The sequence below is a fragment of the Orcinus orca genome, chromosome 5 (genome assembly GCF_937001465.1).
Source record: "Orcinus orca chromosome 5, mOrcOrc1.1, whole genome shotgun sequence".
Taxonomy (NCBI): domain Eukaryota; kingdom Metazoa; phylum Chordata; class Mammalia; order Artiodactyla; family Delphinidae; genus Orcinus; species Orcinus orca.
The window spans coordinates 143,078,172-143,094,334 of NC_064563.1; the positions used below are offsets into that span (position 1 = coordinate 143,078,172).

Here is a 16,163-nt window from a genome sequence, read left to right on the forward strand (position 1 = left end):
GGTTTCCCTGGTGGCGCAGTGGTTGAGAATCTGCCTGCCAATGCAGGGGACGTGGGTTTGATCCCTGGTCCGGGAAGATCCCACATACCATGAAGCAACTAAGCCCGTGAGCCACAACTACTGAGCCTGTGCTCTAGAGCCCACGAACCACAACTACTGAGCCTGTGTGCTGCAACTACTGAAGCCCGCGCGCCTAGAGCCCGTGCTCCGCAACAAGAGAAGCCACCACAGTGAGAAGCCTGCGCACCACAACCAAGAGTAGCCCCCGATCGCCACACTAGAGGAAGCCCACGTGCAGCAACAAAGACCCAATGCAGCCAAAAATAAATAAATAAAATAAATTTATAAAAAAAAAAGTACATGAAAACAAACTAAACACTGAAAAACTCAATTTCCATATTTCTACATGTCAAAATATCTATAAATTTGATAGTAATGTAAGCTACAGTCATAAATGGCAAAATATAAATTAATATTAATTTACTATAAAGAGAATAAATCCTTCATTTTATATTTCTTCTCTACAACTAATCCCCAGTGAAAATAGAGTGCATTACATCTAACTGGCATTTTCCCTTACACGATCAAATGCTCAATAGCCATACACAGTAATCATTTTATCCTCTGCATTAAAAACAAAAATTCTTATGCAAAAGACAAGAAATATTTTGAATAATCCTTAGTAAGATTTAGTTGATGCTTTTCATTAAATGCTTACAAATGTATATAATTAAAAATTAATGCAACAGCTCTATATGCAGAGAATGCTTTCAAGCCATAAAAAACAATGACTATTCTTTAGTGAATATACTGTAAAATGATTAAGAATTTTTAGCTTAATAAAATCAAAGAAGTATCACAACCTGAAATTTTTAAAAACTGCACACAAAGACTGCAATAACCAATTTACCTGATACTTTTGTTAGACTGATTGACACGGTTACAATTTTGCCGTCTCTTGAACCTCTGGCTTCTTCGAAGTTTTTCACTGAATTTTTGACCAATCTTAAAATCAGAAGAGATTTTCTTCATTTTTTCTTCAAATAAGGCAGACAATCTCAACGTCATACTGTAAATCTGCAAGGACATAAAAGCAAAACTAGTACTATAAAATATCTTTTAAAATATTTTTACAAGTAAAATTATAGTCATTGAGGCTACTTGTAATCTATTATATCACTGTTATAGATAAATGACTGTTCCTTACTTCATTTCCCATCGCTTCCCTGCAAGGACAGTGGAAGTATCAAATACACACTTCTCCGATGAAAAGAAAGTAATTTTAAATCAATCAACCCTAGGGTTGTATCTAGGATTTATGTCTGTATGTCAATGGTTCTCAACTGGTTTCTTCCACATCCACCTGTACAAATCCCCAAAACGCCTCCTTCTCCCAAACTTAGATAGGAAGTTGGTTGTTTTTTTTTTTGCGGTACGCGGGCCTCTCACTGTTGTCGCCTCTCGCGTTGCGGATCACAGGCTCCAGACGCGCAGGCTCAGCGGCCATGGCTCACGGGCCCAGCCGCTGCGCGGCATGTGGGATCTTCCCGGACCGGGGCACGAACCCATGTCCCCTGCATCGGCAGGCTTACTCTCAACCACTGCACCACCAGGGAAGCCCCCTGGTTGGTTTTAAGGCTGCTATTTAGGCAGCAGAAAAGCAGTGTCTCCTTGGGGCAAGGGAACAAAAGCACTTCTACACTACTCTCTACTTGAAATCTGACTGCCTCTGATGCCACTTAGATTATTATTGGGAAAAAAACGATTGCTTACATCCAAAAGGAGACATTACGCCCTATAACTTTATATAAGATTGTGTTCTAATAACTTTTATAATTAAATAACATCAGATCTTCCAAAAGAACAGCAATGTAATGTTGAGTGCCACTATAAATAACTTTTTGGCACAGCTCTGTATTCACAGGAAGTACTCTTTACTCATCCACAATCATTGCTGTAAAGTAAAAATCTAATATTCAAAAGCTAAATATCAATCATTCTGGTGCATGGTAGAGGAGGGTGAAGAGACTAACACTGGGGAACCTTTAAAAAGTATGTAAAATGTATGAATTTGCCATATTCATATATATATATATATATATATATATACACACACACACACACATACATATATACACACATACATATACAGGTATCCCCACTTTCAAAAACGCTACTTTCTGCCACTTCACTTTTACAAAAGACCTACTTTATTAGTACTTGTTTTCGCTAACTGAAAAAAAAATCCAAAGGAGATTTTCACTTCTATGAAAAAAGGTGAAAACAGAGTTCAGCATTTGTTTGCAGCAAGCCGTTATAGAGGTAGTGCGTACCCCAAACAGCAAGAGTAGCACCGCCAAGCTCCTTCCCCAGCAACTACACTCAGCATCTCAGCATCAGGTCACCTCAGTTTTTTGTTTGTTTGTTTTTGTTTTTTTAGCAACGTCCCAAACCAGAGAGATATATTTATTATGGTTGCTGAGCTTGCATTGACACGTTATCACCCAAAGTCCATCAGAACCATTAGGGTTCATTCTTGGTGTTGAATATTCTATGGGCTTTGACAAAAGTATAATGACAACAGATTTTCCCTTTCGGCACTTTGAATATGTAATTCGACAGCCTTCTGGTCAGCAAAGTTCTGGCAGAGAAATCAGCTGACAGCTTTAAGGGGTATCTATTACGTTATGACTCTTTGTTTTTCTCTTGCTGTCTTTAGAATTCTCTCTTTATGCTTAGCTTTTACCATTTTAATTATGATGTGTCTTGGTGTACACCTCTTTGTGACTCATTTTGTTTAGGCAGGTCACCACAGTTTTGAACTGTATCTGTGAGCATCTGTGCTTTATCTTGATCTATTCCGTGTATCTGTTATCAAGATGTGTCCTAAGGTAGCTGGTTCTTCACCTAGAAATGGGGTATGTTCAAATACAGAAGGAAACCTATATACACATACATATAATAAGTATATGTGAAATCTGTAATCCCTCTTTATCTTTGAAGTAGTCTTTAACAGTTATTTCCAGTATTTTGTATATATATTATTCTTTTCCCTCAAACCTGAACTCTAGCATAAGTCACCAATTTTAACAAGAGTGATTTTTTTTCCTCAATCGTATTAAGTTTGAAAGCTCTGATACTCCTGAGTACCACCACTTTCATCTGAAAAATTCAATAATACATTTGAATTAAAAATAAAATTGTTTAACAAAAATGAGTGCTAAAATTATTGGTTCCTCAACATGAAAAAGGGCATGTGTGAAAAACCCACAGTTATCATTATACACAATGGTAAATGACTAAAAATCTTTCCCCCTTAGATCAGGAATGATACAAGAATGCCTGGTTTCACCACTGTTATTCAACACTGTACCTTAAATTCTACCAGAGCAATTAAACAAGAAATAAAAATAATTCAAATTGGAAAGGTAGAAGTAGAACTATCTCTATTTGCAGATGAAATGATCCTATATATAGAAGCAATCAAAGATTCTACAAGAAAGCTATTAGTGCTAACAAATTAATCCAACTAAATTACAGAGTATGAGATTAACACACAAGAATCTGCTCTGTTTCTATACACCAACAATGAACAAGCAAAAAAGGAAATTAAGAAAGCAACTGCAGGGCTTCCCAGGTGGCACAGTGGACAGTGAGAGGCTCGCGTACCACAAAAAAAAAAAAAAAAAAGAAAGCAACTGCATCTCAAATAGCATCTGAAACAATAAAATATATGGGAATAAATTTAACCAAGGAGCTGTAAGACTCTCCACTGAAAATTACAAAACATTGCTGGAAGAAATTAGACCTATATAAATGGAAAGACATCTGGCGTTAAAGGATAGAAAAACAGTAGTCAGGACGTCAATACTGCCCAAAGCAATCTACACATTCAATTCAATCCCTATGAAAACAGACACGGAAAAAGTCAATCCTCAAATTCATAATGAATTGCACCCCCTGAACTGCCAAAACAATCCTGAAAGAGAACAATGTAAGAGGACTCAAATTTCCTTTACTGCCAAACTTACTACTAAAGCTACAGTAAACAAAACATTATAGTACTGACACAGAGACAGACACTCATATGTATAAACCAATGGAACAGAACTGAGTTCAGAAATAAACCCATATATCTATGGCCAACTGATTTTCAAAATGGGTGCCAGGCCATTTAATAGGGAAAGAATAGTCACTTCAACAGATGTTGCTGGGACAACTGGATTTCTACATGCAAAAGAATAAACTGGACCTCTATCTTACACCATACACAAATATTAACTCAAAATGGATCAATAGCTTACATAAGAACTAAACCATAAAACTCTTAGAAGAACACATGAGGTGAATCTTCATGACACTGAATTTGGCAGTGGATTTTTTTTAAACTATTTTGAACACTATTTCCAAACATTTGCCTCTATAAATTACTCCTTAATATATATGTTTTGTGCAAGTAGTCTTTTCCACAGTTAACACTGTCTATAAAAAATAATTATTAAAATTAGAATTAATGGGGCTTCCCTGGTGGCGCAATGGTTGAGAGTCCGCCTGTCGATGCAGGGGACACGGGTTCGTGCCCCGGTCCGGGAGGATCCCACATGCCGTGGAGCGGCTGGGCCCGTGAGCCATGGCCGCTAAGCCTGCGCATCCGGAGCCTGTGCTGCGCAATGGGAGAGGCCACAACAGTGAGAGGCCCGCGTACAAAAAAAAAAAAAAAATTAGAATTAATGGGTCAAATGGCACTTAAGTTTCTGACACATATTTTTCAAATTGCTCCATAATAGTGTTGGGCATCTTACAGGCTGTGTGACGCTAAGTAGCAATGGGTTCTTAAACATGAAACCAAAAGCACAAGAAACCAAAGAAAAAAAATAGATTAATTGGACTTCATCAAAATTAAAAACTTTTCTGCATCAAAGGACATTATCAAAAGTGAAAAGACAACCTACAGACAAAATAACTGGAAAACATTCATCTGATTAGGACTTAATATCCAGAATATATTTAAAAATTCTTACAACTCAACAACAAAAGGACAAAAATCCAATTAAAAATTGGGCAAACCACTTGAATAGATATTTTCCCAAAGAAAATATACAAGTGGTCAATAACCACATGAAAAGATACTCAACATCATTAGTGTACTGACTATATTTTCTTATTTTCTGTATCATTGATGCTCTGGCATTTGGAGCCTTGATCCTGGAGAGACTACCCCATCCCAGGGCTAGTTCCCAGAGATAGCAAGTGGCTTTTTTTTTGCAGGTGTACCTCTGATACAGAAAACAATCAATCCAGAGATCAAACACCTAACAAGTCTTCTTTATCAAACTCTCATACACCAAGCCAATATTCCCCCTACCCAAATCACCCCAGGGCCAGGAATCAGACATCTAGAGACCACCCCTACAGATCAAAGCTCCAATTACTACAAACTAGCCAATCCCAGACTGTTTACTCTGCCCTGCCTTGCCGTCCTGTGAAAACCCCAATCTAAGCTCTGCGCCATACTCTTCCCTTCCCTCCTCTCCCCTCTGCCTACTCATCAACCTTGTATCACACACTTCTGTTTCTAGGGATCTGTGAGTATAAACTTCTTCCTTCGTGACAATTCATGTCTGCATGTCTTACTATATCTGATTTAAATAAATTCTAGATATAATTTTTAATAAGTCATAACATAAATACAAATCAAAACTACAAGGAGATAACACTTCACAGTTACTACAATGGCTATAATTTTTTTAAAAAACACAGAAAATAACAAATTTTGGCAAGTATGTGGAGAAACTAGAATCCTCGTACATTGCCAGTGGGAATACAAAATGGTGCAGCCATTATGGAATATAGTTTGGTGGTTCCTGAAAAAGCTAAACATAGAATTACTCTATGAACCAGAAATTCCACTCTTAGATATATACCCAAGAAAACTGAGGAAAAGAACTCTTACAAATACTTGTATTCCCATTAATCACAATAACCAAAAAGTAGAAACTCAAGTGTCCATCAAAAGATGAATGAGCAAAATGTCATATACCCATACAATGAAATATTATTCAGCCAAAAAAAGGAATGAAGTTCCAATACAGGCAACAACATGGATGAACCTTTAAGATACTATTTTAAGTGAAATATGCCAGACACAAAAGCCAAATATTGTGTGATTCAATTTGTACGAAATATCTACAATAGGCAAATTCAGAGGGATACAAAGTAAATTAGAGGTTACCAAGGGCTGAGGGAAAGGGAGAATGTGGAGTTACTTGCTTACTGGTGACAGAGTTGCTGTTTGGGATGATGAAAGAGTTCTGGAAATAGCAGTGATGGCTGAGCAACACTGTGAATGTAATTAATGCCAGTGAACTATACATTTAAAAATGGTTAAAATGATAAATTTTGTTTTTTATATATATGTAACCACAATTTTGAAAATTTGGTAATATACTGAAGCCCACTAAATTGTGCACTTTAAATGCATGAGTTGTATGATGTATCCTCAAACATATTTTAAACAAAAGGGAAAAAGACATGAATGAAATTTATTTTCTGTCTGGAAAGAAAGTCTCGCAAATGGTGAATACTGACAACACAAGCTTGGAAAAATGTTAGACTTGTATGTTAAACTGATCCAATAAGCAATTTGGATACTGAATGCAATGAAAAGGTTCTCAGATTAAGAGAAGAATTAATGCAGGCAGTCTGATAATAAGTAATGAGGGAGAAGTGAAATTAAGACAAAATGGTTAATTAGCAGTGATAGTCACTGATGATAGAGAAAGTGCTGTAACATCAAGCAAGGGCTTTATTTTAAAGTCTTACTCTCAAATTATTGCTTTTTTTTTTAATTACCCAGCACACTGGCTACAAAGGTTTATGAATATTCACTGAGAGTACGTGTATCCTTTTGTGTATTTATTATGTTTCAACAAGTTTTGAAAAGTTATCCAACATAGAACATTTGAACAAAAATTTAGGAATGTCCACTCTACTTGTGTTCTTAACTAATCAGATGGCCGATGTGTTTCTTCTTCAGATAAAAAATGTTAGTATGCCATCAGTAGTCCACGCTCACTTCAGATTTTCCTTTTCTTACTTTTAATATTCTTCCAGCCTCTATCACTAAGTTCCCAATCCACTTTTCAAGATTCCCATATGTAAGAAAACACATTTTTCTCACTCTATACATCAAATACAAATTTGTTCATTTTTCACTGGTGTCCTCACTCGCACCAATCCTCTTTTGTTTATAAAACTTGAGGAAAGCGGAACAGTGTCACAAGGAAATGATGTTTCCTAAGCAGATGCCTGGGCAGTGGCACTCTATGCTTAACAGTGGTCTTACTCTACTCACTGATCTTTTATGCTCCCACCTCTACCAAACACTAGAAAATTACCATCTACACAGGTCACACGTACTTTTTTTCTTTTTTATAAACCACTTTTAAAATTACCTTTGATCTTTTATTTGGTGTATATGCTTTTGCATTGCTAAATATCAACCGGATGTCTTTGCAAAATTCCAAAGGGCTGTCATAATTTCCCGCTTCTAAAGTTTCCCTTACTGTTCCAAAATCCATTGGAGTATCTATAATATCTCGGTAATCCTAGGTTTTAAAAACAATAATTAGTTCAAAGATTCGATTCCTGTTTTTAGAAATTTAAGTGCATCAAATCTCTAAAATATTCAAAATGACAGAAGATAAAAAGGGTACAAGGATCTTAAGAATCAACAAGAATTTTAAAGAAGACATCCAAACATATGGACAAGAAATATAACAAAATTATATACTTGGCAGCAAGATATGAAATTGTTTTTATTTCCTTCTTTATACCCTTCTATAATTTCTAAGCTTCCTACAGTAAATTTGTGCTTTCTAATCTTTTTTTTTTTTTTAGGTCATTTTCCATTTCCCTATTAGAAAGTAAAGACAGACACTTTTAACCAATTCATAGTTTTCCTGGGGCTGGGCCTACTAATCCTCCAATTATATTACGTAACACTGGTTAACTGCGTCTTAACCCAAGTTACAAGGGTGTCTATTAATTCAAGAAAACTGTGTAAAACAACTCTTCCACAGCTGAGTTAGTGGTCAGAGACAAAGTTAACAGGAAGCCTAGTCATCTTACTTTTTGGTTGCTGGGGGTTTTTTCTTTCTTTTTTTTTTGGGCCACGCCACGTGGCTTGCAGGATCTCAGTTCCCCGACCAGGGATTGAAGCCGGGTCACGGTAGTGAAAAACCCAGAATCTTAACCACTAGGCCACCAGGGAATTCTAGACATCTTACTTTTTAATCTGAATACCTCTATCCCAATCTCCTCTACACCAACAAGAAAAGCCCCAAACATTCAAATAATGACAACTTACTGGATATTCAACCAAATCAACAGGTTGTCTAAATGGTTCAGAATCTTCACATTGAAATATTAAGTTCACTAGTTCTTTACACTGTTTCTTCCAGTTGCTTTCAACATAATTGGTTGCTTTGATGCTCCTTGTTTTCCAATCATGAACCTAAAAATACATTCATAATATTAAAGGTTTTTTCAATCTTGGAAAAGCCACACTATGGTATGATATAGTATAATGGTAAGAATGCAACTGAGCTGTTGTCTTCTGTATTATGTCATAATATGTCATTACATGATTTTCTATCTACTTGGGGAAAAAATCCACTTTTTTAAAAAACCCAGTGTCACATCTGTTACTCTAAAAACATTTTCATTCCACCACTTATCTCCTAAGTTTAGAAAATGTTCTCACAGAACATGAAGTATTACAATGGATAATGCAGTAGGCAGAATAATGCTCCCGAACACGTGTACATCTTAGTCCCAAGAACCTGTGACTATGGCAAAAGGGATTCTGCAGATATGACTAAAAGAGTAGACAGACTTGAGATGGGGAGACAGTCCTGGATTATCAGGGTGGGCCCAATGTAATCACAAGGGTCCTCATACAAGGGAGGCAGAAGAGTCAGAGGCAGACTGGAAGATGCTATGCTGCTGACTTGAAGATGCAAGGGGACCATGAGGCTCCAGAAGCTGGAAAATGGAAGGAAATGAATTCTACCCTAGAGTTTCCAGAAAGGAACACAGCTATGCTGACACCTTGACTTTAGTCCAGTGAGACCCATGCCAAACTTCTAATCCACAGAACTACAAGGTATTTTTATTGCTTAAGGCACTAGATTTATAATTTGCTACAGCAATCACGACAAATACTAAACAGATACTAAATACTTAGAAGTCTGTTTACAAATGAAATTATATGAAAATGGTAATAATTCAAATCTTAACTTTTCATTGTTATTTGAGGCAGCATATTATGAAAATTGATGTGATAAACAGCTTAAATTTAAGCATTTGAATGAAATGTAAGATAACACTATTAAGCATTTTCCAATTAATAAGCTTTACTTTTAATTAACATTTACATAAGAGCTTCAAGAACTGCTGATGACACCACAATTTTAACTACCCAATATCCAAAGCTTATTTCCCACTTTGTTCTCCCCTATCCTCCCAACAAATCCTCATTTTTAAAAAAGGTTCAGTCACCAAATCCTAGTTAATTTTCCCATTAAAAGGTCTCATCTTCTTTCCTTCCTCTCTATTGCAGGCCAACACTATTCTTTTGTTTTTCTTTTTTAATGGCCACGCCACTGTGCGCTTGTGGGATCTTAGTTCCCTGACCAGGGACTGAACCCGAGCCCTCGGCAGTGAAAGTGCGGAGTCCTAACTGGACCGCAAGGGAATTCCCAGCCAGCACTATTCTTGACTAAGTTTCCCACTTTTTCTCTGAGATTCTTGCAATGAACTCCTAACTTTAATACAAATCTATCTAACTTTAATCAAAATCTGTTTTGGCTATGGAATTGACTCTCTACTGTAAATTTAAAAGAAATCTTTGGTTTACAATATCACCATAATCTGCTCCCAACGTAACAGCCAGACACAACCACTTTGCTCACTCCAAAATTCAACCCCTACGCCAGTCAGGCCAATGCTCTCAGTAGCCCACTGACATGCCACACTTTCCTACTTTTTTAGCTTGCATCATAATAACCCTTACTTTTCAAGTGTCCTCTTCTTACTCTATCTCATTCTGAGGACACAGTCCAAATCCCAACCCTTCCACTAAACCTTACCTAGCCATCCACCTTACAGTGATTTCTCCCATTTCTCTTATAAAATATTCAATATCAATATCAATGTAACTTTTCAAAGACAACACCTAAAATCTTATGTTGATTTTAAAACACAGAGTAAATAAACAACTAAGGTTAATCACACAAATTAACTTACTCTCCTTCTTCCAGAAGATGTTTTCGGAAGATCACTATCATCCTAGGAATAAAAATCAGAGCATTTTAACTGTTAATATTTTCATTAGAGATGCAATAATCTTAGCATATCAAAGACATTAGGTTTACGAGGGTTATAACTTGTTAACAAAATCTCAAAATACAGACTATCAGATGGTCTTTGTGGCACTCACCCTCCAAGAAACCAACCCTTATTCTTATTATTAATAACCATTTACATTCCCTAACGTAAACATGCACTAAATCCAAAATATAGCTATAAAAAGTTGCCTTGTGCATGTCCACAGAAGACATGCCCAAGGAGCTTTAAATTTGTGTTTTTACCTCTTCCATAAAACTCAGAAGAGTCTCCCACAGATTCCTACATTTTGTACGCTACACATTTTCTTATTCCCTAAATCACATATTAGCATCCCCATTTTTATTCCAATGAAAATCAGTGAACTACAATAATAGTTTGTGTAGAAACTGACACCACACTGTTTTTAAAAAAATATCCTTCCTGCAACTCCATACAACAACCTGATTTTCTATGAAGTGAAATTACACAACATCAATGATATCTGCCTTTACTTACACTTCAACACCATATTGAGTGAAGGATTTTAGGGTACTTACAGCATGGTAAAGTTCATTAATTTTTAATTACAATTAAATCCAACTCTCAGATACTGATTTTTTTTTTTTTTGGCTGTGCCACATGGCTTGTGGAATTCCAGTTCTCCAAACAGGGATTGAACCCAGGCCACGGCAGTGAAAGCACCGAGTCCTAACCACTGGACTGCCAGGGAATTCCCTCAGATGCTGATTTTACCAAAAACATATCCAAGGTACTTCTTATAATACACCTTTCTCTATCTCAAATTTGGAAAGAGAATATATTCCACACCTAAGTTAATTCACTTAGACATAACTTGTTTATTTAATATCAATTATTGGCTATTACCTCATTGATGATCTAGATAATTTTAAAATGTAGTTTTATCAAGTGCCCTATTTTCATAGTTCATTGGAATATAGCAAGAATTGATTTAGGTAACCAACGTTTTCTACTTCACTCTTCATTCTAAGTTATCATTTGAAATTAACAAAAATCATTATAAAATTGACAAACTTCATACCAAATCCCCGGCATTTTGCTCATCATTTTCAGAAGTGTTAGAAAGTTCTGAGATATTTGTACAGTCTTGACTCCTAAAAGACAATTTTTTAATTTAACAGTATGCAAATGTAGTCCCTGTCTCCAAATATTCAAACTACAGGTTAAGATACAAACAGTTCCCCAACTATGCAAACAGTTCCTATGCACACCTAATTTCAAGCAGTAGAATATCAGGTTTTTACTCTATCCTCTGTGGAAACAACTGACCATACTAGAACACTGAAAGTTAATTTTTTTTTCAATTTAAGTGTGTACAGAAATACTATATGTATAGCCTCAACTGGATGAATACACGGATGAGTTTTTCAAAGTTATCACCACTAGTAATATTTGTACAGTGAGTACCAGGAAAATGGTTGATTTGAGATAAAAAAGAATAGAAGCAAAAAAGGAAGTAAAAACTAAAATAAATTATATCTTAACCTCACTGTAAACACAGCAGAAGAAAGAATCATAAAATAGGGGTATCTAGACACAACGGAGATGAAAATGGGTATGTGACCTTCCTGAAGTAGAAAGAAGAAACTTTGGGAGGAGAGGCAATAAGTTTGAGTCCTCCAGACATCAGACAGATTCAGCCCAGGAGAGTGAAACAGCTGCAATCAGTTATTCCCCAGTTTGTAGCCAGATACTGAAAATGATGTCAGAGTTTATAAATTATCTTCTCCAGTATATAATTCTTTCAAAGAATTTTTATAACTGGGGGAAAGGCATACAAGGTCATATAGCAAAATCATTCATTTTAAAGGAAAGAGGCTGAGTAATGTGTGCAAAGTCACCCAGAAAATTTCACCAGAACAGATTAGGTTAGAACCTGGATCTCAACCTGCAGGTCAGTTTTCATCCTACTAGTCCAAATCGATTTCCAAATGCAAGAAAAGTGTGGAATATTCACAGGATACAATCCAAAACAGATTAAAACTCAATCTAATCATGAGAAAATATCAGACGAGCCAAATTAATTACACACTACAAAATAAGTGTCCAGCACTCATTAAAAAATGATGAAGTGATAAAAGAAAGGAAAGACTAGAGAACAGATTAAAAGAGACTAAGAAAACAAAACAGTGAATGCAGTGGGAATTCTGGATTGGATCCTGAAACAGAAAAAAACATTGATGTAAAAGCTGATGAAATCCAGATAAATTCTACACTTTAGTCAATAGTACTGTATCAAGGATAATTTCTTAACACTTCATAAGGACACCACAGTTGTGTAAAATGTTAACCTAAGGGGAAAACAGGTGAAGGGTATATGTATACATAGGGCAACTCTCTGTAGTATAAAATTATTTCAAAATTTTTAAAAATAGAAAAAATTGGACTATTCAATTTCTCATTCCTTTACCTAAATTACAATCACAAAAGAAGAAATGTAAAGAAATGTCATTTAATGTAACACATTAAAAGGGTATAATTCAGAGAGCACAAATTAAGAACTGGATAGTTTTAAGAGCACAATATGCAAAGGCACTTTTCCACAACATCTATAATATGAGGTCACTTACTTGATAAATTTCAAAAGCTGGTCAGTTATCTTCTTAGCTGATCTTGCAATTACACTCTCAGGTTCATTAAATGTTCTGGCATTATGTTCTATATATCTGACTTCCCAAACTAATGCAGATAGCCTCCTTCAAAGTAAAAAACAGGCAATTTAGGGCTTAAAAAATGAAAAGACAGAAACCAAGTAAAAAAATCCAGCATGTTAAGCCAGCATGATATATTAATTAAACCGTTAAGTGTAAAGTTATAATGAATAACTTTCTAATACTGTCAACTTGATCACAGTCATAAGCAATTATACTGGAAGCTGAACTGCAGAGAATACATTTAAGGACTGAAAGTCGTAACAGATCACTTAATCACATCCAGAAAACCAAAAGGGCAACCCTCCCTTTTCACACTGCCTATAGGTATATTTGAAGCTACTGAGACTCAGTGAAGAAAATGTGTTAAATACCATCAATCCTAAGAAAGTCAATCTGACTATAAACTCACAAACTGGTTTCTGAACGAATGCACTACAGAGGTAAATTAACATCAACAATGTGAACTCAAGAAGTCAGTTTTTTGTAAAGATAATTTCTCAAAGCAGCTGAATCATACAGAATACCATCACCTGCTTTAAAAAAAAAAAAAAATCACTGAGAATGGGAAATTTTATAGTTTTCAAAGCTCTAGAAGCCAGAGATAAAAAGTTGATGACTCTGGGGATTTAATCTTTCAAAGGCCAAAGTCATTACTAACTAAATTTTATATTTAAATGGAGCAGCTTTTGCAAGAAAAACAGACTACTAAAGACTGAGGAATGAAACGTGGTACTTCTCCTTATCCAGGTTCTATCCATACCTACCCACAGGCATCTAACACACTGTCTTACACAGGACCAAGAAATGACTGTAACAAAAGAAGAGAATGAAACAGAAAATAATGTCAATCAGCCCCCACTCCACCACTGTCACTATCAGCCACCATTACCTCTGTTAACTCTACCTGGTTAACTGGCCAAATATCTTTTCAAATTTTTTTTAAAGTAGGTTTCTACTGACCTGTAAAATCGATTAACAAGTCTCATTCGAATTGTGTACAGATCAGTTGGATAGGCCACTACAGTACAGTACTTTGGATATGTACACAGATCAACTGGACCTGCAAAAGCTGCTGCTATATCTGTAATGGCAGAAGGAAGAATTTTCATCAAGAAATTCATTACCTCTAAGTGATATTTCTCTACAAATCATTCATAAAACAGAGCTACAATTAGCACTACAGGCTTACCCAAAAAGTAATAAATACAAATTGTAATAAAGAACACAACCACAATTATGCTACTGTTTTAAAATACTTTTGTGGAAAAGAAATCTTGAACATAAACTTGTCACCGTAAAAAAACTTACCAAGATTCAAAAGTTGATCTATACCACTAATAATTCGTTCACATTCTTCATCTCTCGATTTCTGACCCCATTCACCATCTTGGGGTTTGTAGAGCAATTTCTCTAGCTCATCTGAAGTGACAGAAATACTGGCTCCTAATTCTTCAGGTGGATCAACTATGAGTCCATCAAAAAAGAAAAAAAAAATCAAACCAAACTAAATATACACTATATTTAAATTCAGTTGTCCAAGTTCACATACAAGATACTAATCAAAGGAAAAAGAAGTTACTTTAAGCAGAAAAACCTGGCAGACACCACCTAAATTAAATGATTAAAGTTAATATTCCCAGTAACAGGACAAACTGCTATCACGTGCCTCCTGATATGATGCACTGAGAAAGACACAACGTCACTTCTCTGACACTCTTGCCAAATATGCAAACTCTGGACTTAATCATGAAATATATCAGACAAACGCAAACTGAGGGAAATTCTACAAAGTGGCCAGTGCTCTTCAGAAGTGTCATGGTCATGAAAGATAATGGAAAGATTCAGGGATTCCAGACTAAAGGAGACGAAGAAGACATGGCAATGAAATCCAATGTGTGAAAGAACATTAGGACCACGGTCAAAATTTGAAAAAGGTCTATAAGATTAGAATTGTATCAATGGTATTTCCTGATTTTTGCACTATACTTGTGTTAAGATGTTAACATTTGAGAAAATTGGGTGTTCAGAAATTCTTCGTACTCTTTTTGTAATATTCTTAAGTTTGAAATTATTTCAAAATGAAATGTTTAAAAAGTGCAGTAAAAATTGATAATGGAAGAGTATGCACATTTTTAAAAAGAAAAAGAGGCAATGTAAATATTCAGAGAATAGTTTCTTGAAAACTATTTTTTTTAAAAAGAAAAATGTCAACAGAAAGAAGACAAACGTATCAATCTAACAATCTGATAGGTAAAACGATGTTTTAATATTTTAAATTATTTAAAATGTTATTATTTTAATATACCTTTCCGAGACTGATAATGCAAATGAGCTTTTCTTCATATGCCTCCAAATTTATTTTTCTGCCTGTTCATGTCTTTTGACAACTCTTCTAAAGACTTATTGGCCTCATTAACATGTAAAATCTCTTTATGCAAGTGCTTTTATTGATTTGGTATCGTTTACAAAGCGGCAGCTATAACTAGCAGTTAAAAGCACTGGTTGGTGCCAGATGGCTTAGGCTAGAATCCAAACTCCTATCCTTTTTAGAGGTGTGTGACTTAGCTAAGTTACTGAAAACGCTCTGAGCCTGAGTTCCTGCATCTGTAAAATTAATAATAGAGCATCACCTCAGAGTAAGATTAAATGAATCGATACATATGAAGTTCTTAGCAGCAGAGTAAGACCTCAAAAAAATGTTGGTTTTCACTTATCTATATATGTTTTATACAACGCAAAATGTCATTTCATATTGCTAAGTGTAGTTATTTAGAAAACATTTTTTTGAAAAACACTCCTTAGTGGGAAGCAGCCGCATAGCACAGGGAGATCAGCTCAGTGCTTTGTGATCACCTAGAGGGGTGGCAAAGGGAGGGTGGGAGGGAGACGCAAGAGAGAGGAGATATGGGGATATATGTATCTGTATAGCTGATTCACTTTGTTATACAGCAGAAACTAACACACCATTGTAAAGCAATTATACTCCAATAAAGCTGTTAAAAAAAAAACAAAAAGAGGAAAAAAAAGGAAAAACTCCTTATTTCCAAAGTAAAGCAAGGCAACAGTTGATGGAGATATGTC

The 16,163-nt window shown here is 35.5% G+C and overlaps 1 protein-coding gene across 1 annotated transcript in view; it reads right to left on the reverse strand.

Moving 5' to 3' along the window:
• Positions 1-16,163, reverse strand: part of BRWD1 (bromodomain and WD repeat domain containing 1) — a 126,165-nt gene that overhangs the window by 20,236 nt on the left and 89,766 nt on the right. Inside the window, exons 30-37 of the mRNA XM_004264567.4 lie at positions 14,391-14,546; positions 14,043-14,163; positions 12,999-13,124; positions 11,450-11,522; positions 10,309-10,350; positions 8,369-8,515; positions 7,455-7,607; positions 911-1,077 (exon numbers count right to left, since the gene is read on the reverse strand). Of these exons, the coding sequence (XP_004264615.1) occupies positions 911-1,077; positions 7,455-7,607; positions 8,369-8,515; positions 10,309-10,350; positions 11,450-11,522; positions 12,999-13,124; positions 14,043-14,163; positions 14,391-14,546 (985 nt within the window). The remainder of the gene's footprint in view (positions 1-910; positions 1,078-7,454; positions 7,608-8,368; positions 8,516-10,308; positions 10,351-11,449; positions 11,523-12,998; positions 13,125-14,042; positions 14,164-14,390; positions 14,547-16,163) is intronic.